Source organism: Anoplopoma fimbria, chromosome 13 (assembly GCF_027596085.1).
Source record: "Anoplopoma fimbria isolate UVic2021 breed Golden Eagle Sablefish chromosome 13, Afim_UVic_2022, whole genome shotgun sequence".
NCBI lineage: Eukaryota > Metazoa > Chordata > Actinopteri > Perciformes > Anoplopomatidae > Anoplopoma > Anoplopoma fimbria.
In genome coordinates, this window is record NC_072461.1 from 7955073 (window position 1) to 7972041 (window position 16969).

Below are 16969 nucleotides of genomic sequence, written 5' to 3' on the forward strand. Positions count from 1 at the left end.
TCATTGTTTGGATACAGTTTTACATTATAGTTTTATACATGCATAACAGTGTTCTTTATCAATTATGTGATAAAATACTTATTCACTAGAAAAATGTGATTGTTCTTTTGGGATAAATGTGTAAGGGACAGTGGAGATTTAAAGTCATGCGGTCAAACCGGCATTTTCAGGCAGTACAAGGCAGGATACTGACAACTGAAACCTTTTCTCCCTTACATCGGTGTACTCCTGCTTCACACTCGCTCATAGTCTGAAACACTGAGGTTTCATCCTCCCCAACTTTAACACACACATTTAATCCCAGGTTCAAGCAAACTGCAGAGTCCTTACAGCGACACTCGTTGGTTTGATCTGAAAGAATGGAGTGATGATTAATTAGATCAATGACTAAAAACAGGAAAATACTGTACGTTATCATTGATTGTTTGTAACTTTTAGATGTCCCTACCGTCACAGGTCTCCCACATTTGACAGTTGGTGCAGCCTGTTGTGTTGTGCTCCGGCCACTTGCATGTGCTGTCCTCTGCTATCATATAGTTTTTCCCCATACACTGCAGAGCATGCATTTTGCAGACATTCAGAACAACTGATTTTCCATTCACAGGATGACGGGCGCACACCTCCAAAGATGAACTGGTGACAAAAATCATCATCACACACAATAACCACAGGAATAAATGAATTAATGAAATCTGTCTGATTTGCAAAATGTCACATGGACAAAGTGATGATTGACTGATTAAATATACCTGCACTCAAAAGGCAGTTTACAAACACATATTCCTCTGGTAGACTTCTGCCACGGTTTACATTGCACTAAAGGAAATCTGGGTTGCTGTGGGGTGCTCTCTGTGGGATACAAAGAAATCATTCTTCCACGTTACTGACATCCATGCATGCAACGAGAATAAAAAATAGTATATGGAACATTAAAGAATGAATGAAAAGTAGGGTACATTATACTGCAGTCACATCTTGTTACACAGCAGTTCCAAGAAGTTCGTTTGAGGACTAAAGAGCCTATTAAACTTGACGTAAAATGTACCTGGGCTGCATTTGATGTCTGCCGGGTCTGGTGAAAAATGCAGACTGGGGTCACATATAATCGTTGGTTCTCCTAGTAGCTGTCTACCTGCTGGACAGGACAAGGTGACTGTCTCCCCTATGCCATAGTACTGCTGTAAAGGAGTGGCAGTGACGTCATCAGAGAGGGACAGAATGTTGCACCTTGAGACTGAGAGAAAAGCAGACTTAAACACGGTAACACTATACTGTAAATTTTGCATGGGGTAGTCGGAATATCAAGACGTGCCTACCAGAATGCTTGCGACTCAAGAGTATAAAAAGGCAGCACACCCCACTGCTAAACCATCCTTTTCTTTTAGTGAAAAACAATTTGCCCACTGACCTCTTGTTAGGCACATCCTGTTTGGCTGGCTTTGCTTCTGCAAAATGTCAGTGGGCAAATGCATGTGAATGTGCTCGAGCTTGAAGGAGAGTATTACCCATAGAGACCAAGCCCCCAGTAAGAGCGCAAGGCTTTGAAGCAAATTTAACATTGTGGCTAAACGGTGGGATTACAATTTCCGGGTGCGTCATGTGCAACCCTGACAAGCCCAAAAACACTTTCCCGATAGACTTACATTGGAAGAGAGATGTATGTAACTCAGTGTATATATATATATTTTTTTTTAGGTAAATCAACTTCCCTATACGAACACTTGAATGGCCCTCATTTAAATCATTAGGTCCTAAACGCACAAATAGCTGGAATCCAGAGTTATTGTTATCCTTGCTCCATTCATGTGAATGAGAATGAGGTTGGACCGAGGCCTGTGAGGTGGGGTTAAAGGATATTATGAAAGATAAATCTGAGTATTTTCATCTAAATTCTGTACCCTGATGTCAAACTTGCCTTATGCAGCACCGATAACTTATATAGGAATAAATGGGGTGTCTGTATCCAGTTTTCTTAAAACATCCACAATGGAGTCCTTATTGAACTAGGATTACAGTTTCCTTACCTTTGTTATAGGTACTCACCTGTGCACAGTCCAGGGCTGGTAGACCAGGTTTGATCAGCGGAGCATTCTATGACGCTGTCACCAACAAGATAATAACTGCCAGTGCAGGTGTACGCAACCATACTACCCACAATGTAAATGTCCTTAGGGACCTATGGAGCATGTGAAAAGAAGGGTATTAAGTTCCATTTTTCCAGTTTATGTACAGAAATCTTTTACAAAGGAACATACATTTCAGACTGAAATATAAATAACAAATGTGAACAAAAATTTCACTTTACTGGAGGCACATTCAATATTTAATTCACATACACAAAAACATTTCCCACATTGGTGCCTGTTTCTTTTTCATGTTGGGTCTCCAATATGCTTTAGAGGCTACATTATTATAATAAATAAAATACATAATTTCTCCATATTAAAATTTGGTTGTGTAGTCTTTGGTAGTAAGTCTGACTGATGTAAAGACAAAGTAAATTATATGAGGAGTAACACTAAACTGTGCCCTTCTTGGTCATACTGACCCCAAACTGGAAAATCAATTACTGTGATTATGAAATGGTTTATTATGCAATGTACTGTAAATTCAAGTTTGGCTTAATCTTCACCAGGATGTAGCCGTTGATTAGACCCGGTGGGTTTACACATGTCTGACTTGGTTGGAGAGTTTGGTCAAAGCACTGAGGCTCCATGGATCTGAAGAAAGATAGTTACAAATCAAGTTTTGTATAGTTCTGATGTTGGATGTTGTGAAACTTCCTTTGATGCAGTGAACTCTGGTGTCTTTTATAGTGATAGTGTTGCAAAATAAAACTTAAAATCGCTCTGACTTCAAGTATTGCAGGTCTTGGTCTTCACACTCAGACGCCTCAACGGGTTCTCCGTGACATTGTTGCCCCCCGCTCCGAGGAGTGGGATTAGAGCAGGTACGACTTCTTGATCTTCGACCCTGAGAGCACGATGACCAGGCTGACCAGCAGGCCCAACTGCCGTGTATCACTCCTTAACAGGGGCATAAAAAGAAAGTAAGAATGAGGGAAAAAGTGAGTAATATATTACAGTCTGTGTGATATTATCCAATAAAGAATTATTAATCTATTCATTATCTCATCTAACCCTCAGAAAAAAAAATGTAATAAGTCTATTTTCCAAAATGTGAAATAATTCCTTTAAACATATAAAACCACCTTGGGACCAAAGTGACAGCAGTTGTGAAGAACCTGTCGAAAAATGTAACACTCACCCTGCTGACCCTCTACTTCACTTCCCTGTTCACAGGCGGGTCCTGATGTGCCCGTCTTACAGATGCATTTGCATTCATCTCCATCCATGACAACCATGCCATTGTTCCTGCAGGGCCGGCAGTGGCAGGTGTCGCTCTCAGTAAGGTACTGCTCTATGGCCCTGCGAAGGTAGAGTCTCTTCACCCCAGCACACTGAACCTCCTTTACCAGCTCTGACAGCGGCCGCAGCTGCCAAAACAAGGGAGATGGAGCGATGAGTTATTTGATAATATAAGACATTAGTGCACATCCAACATTATGTTCATGCTTTTTTTAGTTAAAAGTGCTTATTTTACTCTCCCTCACTGTTTGTTTTGTGACATCTGGAAAATAACGAACAGACTCTGCCCAGTTTGAGAACATTTCCCAGTTCCTATTCGGATCAGTGAGCTCCATGGCCTGCAGTACTGCGATATGTTCGATGCCTCCTCCCTTCACATCTACTTTTTGCACATTATTGCTCCTGGAAGTACCTATTTTGAAAAGGTTTGCAGAGATGAAGGATAACAGAATAATTCAGAAATGGCTAATGACTTCATGGTATTTTTAATATTTTAGGATTAACAATTAAATTGTACCACTGCGTGTTGTGTGATCACTATGTTCACTACTGCAGTCCTCGTGGGTGATGGGGAATATTAAAACCCAACGTTTAGTCCTTGCACATTCATTAGAATGATGGCTTCTGCTGACTTGTAAACAACGGGAAAAAAACAAACAAAAGCCAGTGTCAGAAATGAACAGCACGTTGAGGCAACACTGTATGGCTGCAGTGGCAATTTTATATGAATTATATAATATGATGCATATAGATATTACATATTAATTGAAATTGCAAATTCCAAAACACGTTTCTGAAACGCTAAATTAATTTAATTATAGAGTAGTGTATTTGCTTATATGAAATTAAGTGCAGGGGGAAAAAAAATACTTTGGCATTTGAGATTTTCAATGCATTTTAAAGACATTCACTTGAAATTCCAGAAATATGCATTTTCCTAAAAATATTTAATACTTAGCTTAGCCATGTTGTGTCAATGGTGAACAATATTGTCTAGTACTGTCAAGTTCATAGATAATACTTATAAAAGTAACAAAGACACAACCAGCCACCATTAGGAGAAATATGATTGTCAACCCCCAGAATGTGATGTAAAAGGTACTTTCTTACCTATAGGTCCCATCGTGGTAATTAATATTTCTCAAAAACCCGACACGCTTATTCTGTGATGTGCCTGGAGATTCACTATACTCTTTGATTCAGCCCGTATGATATGTGAATCCTCACCCATCCGTTTTTCAGTTTTTTCATCAATCTTGGCGATGATCTTGAAGGAGCCTCCAAGGCTTCCTTCAGACAGGTAGTGTGTTCCAAACGTCTGCAAAACCTTCCTGTAGGCAGCGTAGTCGTAGACTGATGGGAGTTTAGCAAGCGCTTTCCAGAACTCCTCAGATAGTGGGAGGTACTGATGAGAGTTGCTCTGGAACTGAGCTACCTCAATGTCACTCTTTAGAACTAGGAGCTTTTGGGTCTGGAAGGAATAATATCACAAAAAAAAAGTTAATTTCAAAGTGTGATTTTCATTTTCCAATTTCATACATTATCACTGGGATCTACAGTGACAACATTTTAGGTTCAACACTCACCTGGGTCCTGTCATGTGTCTCATGAAAGTCATAATTTTTATATCCTGTTGTGGTCCCAGTCACTGTCTCTCTGTTGACAACGTCCTTCGCATAGTGCCATTTACTGGTATACATCTCATCACTGAAGTCATTCTGAGCTTTAACCTGAGAACAGCACAGGTTTCAAAAAGCTATTTAACAATTAAATCAACCAATCTTAAGAAAATGACATAAATGTGCATAGAAACTGAAGATCTTGAGTCTTCAAAAAACACCCTGTGGAGTTTTTGACCACTTGCGGTGCTGTAAGTGAGTAATGATTTCACCACTAATTTCCCAGCATTCACAGAAGATCTTTCATACACACCGCAAGACTGTCTTCTCCAATATGCAGCATCGGTTATAACACCTAAAACTAACTATGACACGTAACCTTTTGTGGTTGTGAGAGTAAAATATTATTCTCCGTAAGTATTATGAGCAGAGGTAGCATTGTTATACTCTACTATATTGTTATTTACCCCCTTTACACCTGGAACAAACATGTAATCTGTATCTGTTTATCCTATTTGAATAGGGAAAATGCACGTTATTGCAAGGTGTAAATGCATCCAGAGCACATTAAGATCAAAGTACGACTTGATTGACCAGACAATATTTGGAGGTGGTCTGACTCACATTGGGATATGTGTAAATCATTATAAATGCAATATATACAGTGTGACAAAATACTTTTTAAAAAAAATGAGCTCAGCAAGATTAAAGAAATGTAAGCCGCTCATTTATGGCATTGCTTTGCTTGACCTGGAATGTACCATTTTCATCCACCAGCCCTGCCTAACTGATTTGCACATGAGATCCAATGATGGAGGTAAAGTGAATGCTTATTACTACCAGGTGTAATGCAAAGATGTAATTTTTCAGGTAATATTTACAGATACAAATCACACATTAATACCAGGTGTTAATGGGGCTATTCTGGATGGTGGGGTCAACAACAAGCAGCAAGTCATTTCTACATATCTCTTGTCCTTGAAGGCTCAACCATTGCCACATGGTTTTCTCAACTTTAACCGAGAAGGTTTAGTTGCCACAAATGAACCAAATCACAAAATGCATCAATATGAATGCATCGATAAAAGAGCAAAAGAAGAAAAAGATTGCAAGTTGATGTAACCAACTAATAGAATAAAAAAACAGCTTTTGAAAATGTTTTATCATCAGGTAGCAAATATATTCACGTGTTAATAGGCATTAAGGATGCTGAGAAATGTTAAATATAAACAAAGCTGTGTGCATGAACAATGAAAACTATGCAGGGTAACTTTACTATAAAAATTGCCCAAGAGTAGTATCAATATTAATTGCAGGTCTAGATGTGTCCTGAACGACCAACCATAAAGCTGTACTGGATAGTACTAAGGGGCAGCCTGTAGAGAGCTCTGTGGACTCCGCTGTGGATGACGCGACACTGTCCCCCAAAGCTCTTTGTGTTGATGACAGGGGCCCTCCTCCTCCCCAACACCACATCAAACCTACAGGAAGTATCCCAGTGTTAAGGGTATATGGTACCTCCTTCTGTGTTGGTGTGTGGGTGCACAAACGATTTGTCACCTACCCGAGTCCTAGGAGTTCAATGTTAGGCGGGGGAACTGACTTTTGACATACAATGTGTTTTTCAATGTCACAGCCATGTTCATCAAGTCCGTCTTCCTCACAGTCCTGATCTCCGTTACACACCAGAGACTGGCTAATACACTTCCCTGTGGGTCAGAAGAAAGACAAACAGCTCAGTGTTTTTGTTTTTTGTTTTTTTAAATCTAATTCTATATGATTTTGTAAGTGAGCAGAGTGTATTTTCTAACCTGATCGACAGCGAAACCTGTCTCCACATCCATCCTCTAGAGGGCAGCCTTGTGTGGTTTCACAGGACCTGGTCTCAGTCCGTTCCCCGTCGCAGCGGTTCCCTCCAAACTGAGCGTAGACAGCCATAGCTCGGCTTCTTGTCTGGGACATACCACAATGTGACAAAGAAATATGACAAAAAATAAACTAACAAGCATATCAATTTAAAAACAATATGTTCATTTAAAAAAAAAAAAAAAAGATAGTAAAATGTGTATTTTATCATCATTCTATAAAGTGTTTATCTACTATAAGTTGTGCCAATATGTACCTAGACAGAGAAGTGCACTAGTCAATACTAGAATTGATCGTCCCAACCTGTAATTTGGTGCAGCCATCACACTCTGACCAGTCACCATAAGGTCCCCACTGGCAATGAACTCTCTGGTCACAAAACCTTGGGAATGCAATTTAAATCAACTGATTCAATAAATGAAACCAAATAAGTGTAATAAAACAAAAACAAAACATTATTGTTATCATTTTTGTCATTTACATTGTTTTTATAGTTCGGTTTTTAAGGTTGAAACAGTAGCTAGAGCATTAACAGATTTACCCTTTTAGAGTGAACAAGAAGAGCAGCCATGGCAGGGCTGCTAACAAGAGTTTTGTAATGCTCTGAGGAGGTGAGAAAGAGAAAAGCAGGGAAGAGATAGAGACAAGGGCAGAGAAGAAGACAAGAGAAGATGAGAGGTTTCAGCAGTAAACTGAGGGCACAAAGTAAATGCTCAAATACTGAAAAGTTAGTAGAAATCTGAAAAATGTGCTTGTTTTTCTGTTATTGAGTGTAAAATCTACTTGCCTTCATGGTGAGTGAAGAGAAGCGGACAGAAGAGTCTTGAAAAAGATTTGGCGCTGCTCAGTTTTGTTCCTGTAAGTCAAATAGGAACATTCCCTGGAACTCATGATTTATTTCTTTGTGTGTGTGTGTGTGTGTGTGTGTGTGTGTGTGTGTGTGTGTGTGTGTGTGTGTGTGTGTGTGTGTGTGTGTGTGTGTGTGTGTGTGGGGGGGGGATGTCTTTGCTTTCTTGAGAAAATAAGCTCCTTCCAAAAAGCTCATTGTGAAACTGTAACAAAGTTTGTCTTGGAGTGAGAATCTCTATGTGGTAATCTTCTTCATTTATTATTGGCCCAAAATGAGGGAGGGAAAGAAATGTTCCATTAATGCTTCCTTTAAACCAACAACAATCGTCTTGGGCAGTGTTAAGCACAGAATGCAGCGACAATGCCCTGGCAACATAGATAAAAGAAGGTGGGGATGCCGTGGCCAATGGCAGACTTATACCCAAAACTACCCCTGCACACCACCTGTTTTTCATATACTGTAAAAACAATCTCAAAGACTTGATAGCTATGTAGTTTCTGTGTGAAGACTGATTTATGTTGGAATTGGCTGCGATGCAAGGGCGCCAGCTTAAATCTTGCAACATCTGTGCTTTTCCTACAAAGGTAGATCAAATGGTCTGCTGTGGAAAAAAGGCTGTCCCGAAAAGGTGAAGGAAATGTCATGTCGGGGCTAGTGCCCCTCAATTTCAATCCAATCAGCACCTCCAGGACTTTTCATGGTACATTACACATGGTAGCTTAAAAGTAAAAGTTGTTTCAAAGGTCAAACTCTTTGCCAAAACTTTACGCCAGTGTAGAAAGAATCAAAATCACCTTTATTGACCAAGTATGTGTACACATACAAAAATATCATTGTCACACTATGATGCGGTTTTAATAACTTTTTTTCACATATTATACTATGACTTTTGTATTCTTTTTAATTCCTCTGTGACACACCATACTTTGATTTTTTTGTTACTTTTTTATGTCTTTTTCAAAAATGAGTGATCCTTCAGCAGACTAACACTTGACGCATTTAGGAGACACTCAGGGGAAGATGCGGTTCCGTTTTGAGTAATGCAGTCTTTGAATTACCTTGTACCAGAAGCATCATGCCCTTTCAATATTATTAGTAAAATATATTCTCCTAATTATGTCATGTCATAGATCATAGGCTACCCCAAAGAGTCACAGAGTCAACAACCTTTCCCTTTGGTGTTTGTTTCTTCCAAAAGTTAAGCAGATTGGCAACAGCAGTTATCCAGGCAAGCAGCATTCTGTTGTGCATCAATGCTGGTGGAGATGTAGGCTACAGATGCTCATTGACAAAAATGACGCATCACAAGCCCTACCAATGAAATGGTATACACTTCCTGTCTTTTAAGTGTGCATGGTCATGGCATGTTCGCCTCTCTCCCCAAATCAGAACAGACAGCAAAATTGTACAGCAAAGATAGAGTCTGGCATTCGAGTAGGCAGTTTAAACTTGTAGAATTTAGTGTTCCATGATGAGCTCGAAAAATGACAGTAGTGTAAACTTGTTTTTTTGAGCTCCTTATGAATACAGTAAGTTCGAACATTTACAAGCAAATTCAGCAAATCAAAATTTTCTTCATAATACACAAAACCATCAGTTTTTTCTAAAATAAATGTATAATGTAATTTCTAACTTGTTCAGAGGGAGATTTTCTGAAAGCATTTATAAACAAAAACTTTGACAGACACAAAATGAAAACAGACGTACATAACTATGAGTATTTAGATGTGATATTGTCTAGTAAACACTGGAGGGCAATAGAGATTTGAGAACGGTTTCCTCTTCATGGCTGAAGTGATTCAAGGATGAGAAAATTCATGGATAGGGTAAGTAGAGTACATTTTTGAGGAAAACTGTATAAAATAAAGGATCTATTAGGAGATTTAGATACATTTAAATTGTGATCTTAATGATTTGCCCCCATGTTGAAAGAGACAGAGAGAAAGAGAGATTGCATGAAGAAGTTCATGACAACCATATGTATAACTGCATGGAGGCATCTCATGGAGTCATATTTGATATTCTTCTGCTATTTAATGAGGAATTGTTCCCATATTTGTATGTGGAATCCACATCGCTGTCTAATTATGGATATATATATATATATATATATATATATATATATATATATCTGCTGTCACAGCCAGACAGGAGGCCATACTGTGCATATCATTCACATACTGGCAGCTCAAAAAGGGAATACCACTGAGTTTGAGCGTTCCGATGAAATGCTTTTTTAGCAGCGTTAGGGCAGGCGAGCTTGTGTTAGTGAGCGTTGATTCCTGCTGCCTATCATTTTTAAAAATACGCAAGGGATAATTTTATCCTGTCCACAAATTTAGGATGTCAAATTAATGTGCAGCTTAATATGAGTTGCAAAAGACAAAAAGGTTAGTTTTGCTACAGTGCGATGGCATTTTGGAAATGAGAATATATTTTCTGGCCCATAACAGCAGAGGTATACAATAGAGAGAAATACAAAGCTTAAACAAACAATCTCAGCCCTACATTTACAGAAAAATGCATCTCCCTAAAGGTAAGCATCTTATTCGAGAGCAATTTTCCAGGTACAGTAACTTTTGACAATGCAGAAATTGCTTGTCATTTTCTACTTGACTGCCATCTAAGAGTGAATGGAAAATTGAGCCTTCTATCTAACAATTTACAGCCGTATCATTTTGTCCATACACTGTGCATATACAGCGGGTAAAATAAGTATTGTCACCATTTTTCTCAGTAAATATATTTCTAAAAGGTGCTATCGACATGACATTTTCACCAGATGTCAGTAACAACCCAAATAATCCATACATACAAAGAAAACCAAACAAATAACTTCAGAAATTAAGTTATGTGTAATAAAATGGAATGACACAGGGAAAAAGTATTGAACACGCTTACTGAAATTTATTTAATACTTCGTACAAAAGCCTTTGTTGGTAATGACAGCTTCAAGACGCCTCCTGTATGGAGAAACTAGTCGCATGCATTGCTCAGGTGTGATTTTGGCCCATTCTTCCACACAAACAGTCTTCAAATCTTGAAGGTTCCGTGGGCCTCTTCTATGAACTCTGATCTTTAGTTCTTTCCATACATTTTCTGTTGGATTCAAGTCATGTGATTGGCTGGGCCATTCTAGCAGCTTTATTTTCTTTCTCTGAAACCAATTGAGAGTTTCCTTGGCTGTGTGTTTGGGATCATTGTCTTGCTTAAATGTCCACCCTCGTTTCATCTTCATCATCCTGGTAGATGGCAGCAGATTTTTATCAAGAATGTCTCGGTACATTTTTCCATTCATCCTTCCTTTAATTATATGAAGTTTGCCAGTGCCGTATGCTGAAAAACAGCCCCACACCATGATGTTCCCACCTCCAAACTTCACTGTTGGTATGGTGTTTTTGGGTGATGTGCTGTGCCATTTGACCTCCAAACATGGTGTGTATTATGGCATCCAAAGAGTTCAATCTTGGTCTCATCTGACCAGACTATATTCTCCCAGCATTTCACAGGCTTGTCTAATTGTTTTGCAGCAAACTTTAAACGAGCTTCAACATGCTTTTTCTTCAGCAATGGAGTCTTGCGTGGTGAGCGTGCATACAGGCCACGGCGGTTGAGTGCATTACTTATTATTTTCTTTGAAACAACTGTACCTGCTAATTCCAGGTCTTTCCGAAGCTCTCCACAAGTGGTCCTTGGCTCTTGGACAACTCTTCTGATAATTCTTTTCACTCCCCTGTCAGAAGTCTTGCGGGGAGCACCTGGTCGTGGCCGGTTTATGGTGAATGATGTTCTTTCCACTTCCGGATTATGGCCCCAACAGTGCTCACCGGAACATTCAGAAGTTTAGAAATCCTTCTGTAACCAATGCCATCAGTATGTTTTGCAACAATAAGGTTGCGAAGGTCTTGAGAGAGCTCTTTGCTTTCACCCATCATGACATGTTTCTTGTGTGACACCTTGGTAATGAGACACCTTTTTATAGGCCATCAATTGGGACTGAACCAGCTGATATTAATTTGCACTGACAAGGGGCAGGATTGCTTTCTAATTACTGATAGATTTCAACTGGTGTCTTGGCTTTCCATGCCTTTTTGCACCTCCCTTTCTTCATGTGTTCAATACTTTTTCCCTGTGTCATTCCATTTTATTACACAAAACTTAATTTCTGAACTTATTTGTTCGGTTTTCTTTGTATGTATGGATTACTTGGGTTGTTACCGACATCTGGTGAAAATTTCATGTCAAAATAACTACATTATTGTTATGTTTTGAGGAAAACTGATCTTATTACCACACCAACAATTAAAAACTGGGAGAAAACATTTACACAGTGTCACCTCAGACAATCACAACATAAGAGCTGCATACTTTGTGCATAATAAACTGATATATTTGACTACAAAAGTGATTTCCTGTATTTCTGAAATGACCACCCCATGCTAAATGACTTGCTACTGTACAGCAGTGAGCCAAGTCCCTGCCCTTCAGGCTAGAATAACAGTTGGCTCAGACAATAAGCTACCAGACCGTGCCCTCCATTAGTGCCGCTTCTGTGAGTCTCATGATGTTCAGAGGGCATTTTTGACCGCCATCTGCCCTGGAAGTTTGGTCTGCCAGAGAACGACAGACTTTGTCAATGAATATGGGGCTCATGTGCTCTCCTCCAGATTAAACCACACCAATAATTCAACGTTTCTTCACTAAAGTGTAATTTGTGTCCTGATAGCCTACTGGTTTAAATGCATACTGTTTGTAACTGCTACGTCCCTGGTTTGATTTTCCTGGAGACCTTTTGTTGTATATCATCTTATGTATCCTGTCTGTTTCTACCATCTATCAATCAAGGGGAGAAATAATAAATAAATATATATATATAGAAATAGAGGTATTCATAACATTTTGGAGCATATCAACAGAGGACTGCAGAGACTTTGAAGTCAAACAGCAATTACCAACAACTCTGTCTGTTCAAGGTAGTAAGACAACATGGTGTAAGCCAATGGTTCCCCAACCAAGGGGTCTAAAATATATCCTTTTAATATTTGTTTCTGATTATTCTGAAATACTGGATCATTCCACCAGCTATCTAAAAACTATGAAAAGGAAGAACACATCACTCTTGGCGCTGTGGGATGAGATCTTCCTTCTTTTGCAGATTGAAAACAATTGTCTATGTATTAGGTCAATATAACACTCTAAAAAATGAATGTATTTTCACAAAGCTTTAAGATATGCTGTATATTTTGCTGTATTATTTTTTAAATACATATTCTTCAACGGACAACAGCAATATGAAGATATATGAAGCCTGTGACAAGGTTCACAAGTTACCCCACATACAGAGTTGAAAATAAACAACATATAGGTCAAAATGAATTTTCAGCTGTGAGAGGCAATGGAAAAGTTTTCAAATAGTGTCAAGGTTATACCTAACTGTTTGATTTTGTAGTTTACACAAAGTGGTAATGATCTGTGATGAACAAGGTCAAAAACCACCAGTGGTCAGTTCTGGCCGATGGCCCTTTCAGACAGAATGACACCATTAGCTTGGGCTCTATTTCTCTTTCCGTCCCCTTGCTGTGAGTGTTGCCTGCTGCCTCCCTTTGTCCACTTGCTGTTTTCATGTCTGACTGAGTAAACGAATAATGACAATGCCCAGTTTCCCCTCTCTCACCGATAATGACTCTGTCTTTTGTTGAAATGTAATAATTAACTGTATCCAAGCCTTTTACCTCTCTCACTATAATATTGTAGATTGTTGAGTAGCTAGTATTTACTGATAAATTTCCAGCCTGTGTCGTGTGCACCCAATACAACTAGACACAGGAGTGGCTGGTGGAAATTCTCCTCCTCCTCCTCACACTCCAAACTTTTCTGAAACTGTTCATCTCGTTACTGCCCCTCTTTAAAACCATCTGAATGCCATCATCCATCTCTGCCTCCCACACCTTTACCTCCTCCTCATCTGTGTGTTTGTCTGTGTGTGTATGTGTGTGTGTGTGTGTGTGTGTGTGTGTGTGTGTGTGTGTGTGTGTGTGTGTGTGTGTGTGTGTGTGTGTTGGAGAGAGTGACGGAGAAAGACATACAGACAAAAACACATGCTCACACATATAACACACAATAACATCGGTATTTGCATTTTGTTATTCCTCCAGCAAAAATAACTTTTTAAATAAACTCCAAGAACATAATAGTGCCTTTTGTTTCATTTTCCGTGGTACAGCAATAATGAACTACTTTCCATTAAGAAATGGAATAAAGCAAGTAAAGGAAATTAATAAGCTATAAACTTTTCCTTCACTCAGCTACTGTAATGTGAAGCACTTAATACCCATCTAGTCAGCTGGCCTGTGTTTACCAGCACAACATTACTGTAATGGGCAGCTTCCAGTATGTGTGTGTGTGTGTGTATGCATATGACATGATGTCAATCAACCCTGGGCATTTATATTCATCAATATGAGAACTTGATCATTCGTTTTAGTGTTTGTTAAAAACAGATGCATGCTTATTTTATGAGTCACATGACAGAAGGTCAGAATAACTCAACAAAATACTGATTTTTTTCCTTCCTTTCTTTAAAGTAAAGACCTTGAGTCTAGAGTAGGATGCACACACAAAATGAGCCACTCTGCATCTGAGTTATCTCTGTTTCCTCTTTGTGAGCAACACCTGGCTGCAGAATGGCAGATGCTGAATTACAAAACAGTCTCGGCAAGGTCACCCTGGGTGCCGCTGCCCACCCACCTCCATCCTCATCACCCTGGAAACTGGATGATTTTAGGATGCTCCTCGGCACAGATAGGGAATGAAATACTGATATGTTTGCTTAAAAGCTGCAAATCTACTTTAGATTTATAGTACTGCCATTTGGTGATTTAATTAAATCACAGTTATATTATAATGGCTTTAATTATTTTTTATTATTATTTTCAATCAAGCAATTAACCAACCAATTACCACTCAACAAGCCAGATACTTCACGGAGTCACTCATTAGGCATAGAAGCTTTATTTGATTTGATTTGCCGTTTCCACTTAGAACAGAGTCACCTTTGAACAAAAGTTTTTGAGTTTTACAACAGCAAAGGACTCTTTTCACACCAGAACATAAAGGCAATGACAACAGTTTGGACAAGGGAAGACACAAATGTCACAGACACAATTTACAAGCCTTTCAAGTCTGCTCATTTCCATTCTTAATGTGTATGGGGTAGAAGCAGTGCAACATTTAAAAAATCAATCAATTTGGAGATGTGTCTTAAAGGGTTTAAAACATTTCGAGCTGAGATGCACTCATGCTCTTGAGAAACATAATGCAGAAGATAATTTCTGAGATGCACAAACACTAATGAACCCTGTTGCTAAACAACAAGAGTACTGTTTGGTTCATGCACTAAACTGAACATATGAATAGAAGATGCAGTATGATAGATCAGTTATGGTATAAGTTAAGAAATTATTATCAATGACTTCGCAAAAGTTTAAATAATTTACAATTCATCGGCAGCATACTATTTGCAATTACAGTATGTACAAAATGTCCACGATATAAAACATTTCAACATGAAACCACACTGAAGTGAAAGAACTGTAAAACGTGAACTTGAGCTATACATCGAAGCATACAATACAAAAAAATGACTTTCTAGCTGATACTCAGTCACTCCATCACATGAGACTTTTTTTATTTTTTTAGAAATGGCAGTTACTCACGAGACACATACATTCACAAATCCAAAAAGTTGAGTTTCCTGTTTTGGTTGTACTTTACCAAATTAGACAACTATGTCCTTACAGAATACATTCTCAGCAGAAAATGCCACACTGATCATAACGTGTGTGGATGCTGGACTCGTATGCGATTGTTTGCAAAATGGCGCAAAACATTGCAATAAAAAATATTCCTATTATCTTTCTGAGTGCCATTTTAAAGTACTTTTCCATCCTAAATGAAATACTGCAGGGTATAGAATGATACCCATTAAACATAATTGAAATCGGGGGATTCAGTAACATTCAGAAACATGAAACACCTAGACACCAAAGAGGTACAGCTAGATATTGAGCTAAACATTTATTGTATTATTTTCCATGTGTCAAAGCACGGCTGTTACATCAAGACCCACTGACTCCATATTATGATGTTTAGCCTTTTCTGACTTCAGATAAAACGTGTCTCTGAGTGAGTGTTAAGCAACATTATCACCTGTTATTATGAAAGACACAACACCGTGTTACAGCTCATGATGACTCATATATACTGCCATACAGCAGTAAGTATAGGTGCACACACACAGACAGTGGATACACTCTCGTACCCAGATGTACTGTATTTTTATACTTGGCTATCACGACTCAGCATCCACCACAAAATCCAATAGATTTGTCACCTTGGATTCTTAAGCATTAGAAATGACTATTAGCAGTGATTGCATTTCTAGCTGTCCTCAAGAATTTTTTTTGTTAAGTTCCTTGCAGCAACAGCTGATGTTTGTCTTGTAATTTCAAACACAGGGACAATGTTAAGATCACTGGTTTTTTTTTTAGATGCACCAAAGATAAAGTACACATAGCCTGATTGGTACATTTTTCTTAGCTAGCCGAGCTGCACTCTTTCAGAATCTCTTTGGTTTTGAATGAGTGAGGTAATGACTTACCGATGCACAAAGGTGTCTGATCAATGTCTAGGCTGCAAGCTGACTTCAGAGGACACTATTACTGTGAGAAAGCCCCTTCAGACCTTACTGCTGAGGAAACATATGGAAGATGGTTCATTTATTGTCTATGTACTGAGTAAACAGATTGTAATACACATTTTAAACAGATTCTGCTGTTTTTCAGAAACAACTGCAGTGATCTGACCAGGGATGCATACTGTAATAACAATAAAAAAAAAGAACGGCAAGCTATTTAAACCAGCCTACAATTAGAGTGGTTTAAGTTACAAAGGTTTATTTTAAAACAACTTCTGAGAAAAAAAAACTGTCACTAGAATACCAAAAATAATGTACGAAGACATTTAGCGGAAAGTTGATCTGCTGTTAAGAATTTACCCCAGGTGAAGTGGTAAGCCAGAAAACAGTGCATTTGATCAGTGAAAAAAGCAGTTATTTTTACAGCACAGGAAGTAAAGAAAATCAACATCCTTTAGAAAAGAAATGTTGATCCCCAATATAAAAAAAAAACATAACCTCACTCTCTTTGTGCGCCAACCAATCACCTGTGTCGTCACCAATCCCAACTTCTCTAACCTCAACACCCTTT

At 38.6% G+C, this 16969-nt stretch overlaps 1 protein-coding gene across 1 annotated transcript; it reads right to left on the reverse strand.

Annotated features, from left to right (window-relative positions):
• Nucleotides 1-7646, reverse strand: c7a (complement component 7a). Its single transcript, XM_054611798.1, has 18 exons — nucleotides 7641-7646; nucleotides 7395-7456; nucleotides 7157-7235; nucleotides 6799-6940; nucleotides 6552-6696; nucleotides 6330-6468; nucleotides 4955-5098; nucleotides 4596-4839; nucleotides 3886-3999; nucleotides 3614-3780; nucleotides 3268-3496; nucleotides 2855-3026; nucleotides 2633-2720; nucleotides 2044-2176; nucleotides 1046-1234; nucleotides 750-849; nucleotides 449-633; nucleotides 1-351 (listed from the first exon to the last, which is right to left on the reverse strand). Exons 1-18 carry the CDS (start codon nucleotides 7644-7646, stop codon nucleotides 167-169), a joined length of 2523 nt encoding a protein of 840 aa, XP_054467773.1. The 3' UTR covers nucleotides 1-166.
• Nucleotides 7647-16969: the final 9323 nt, after the last annotated feature.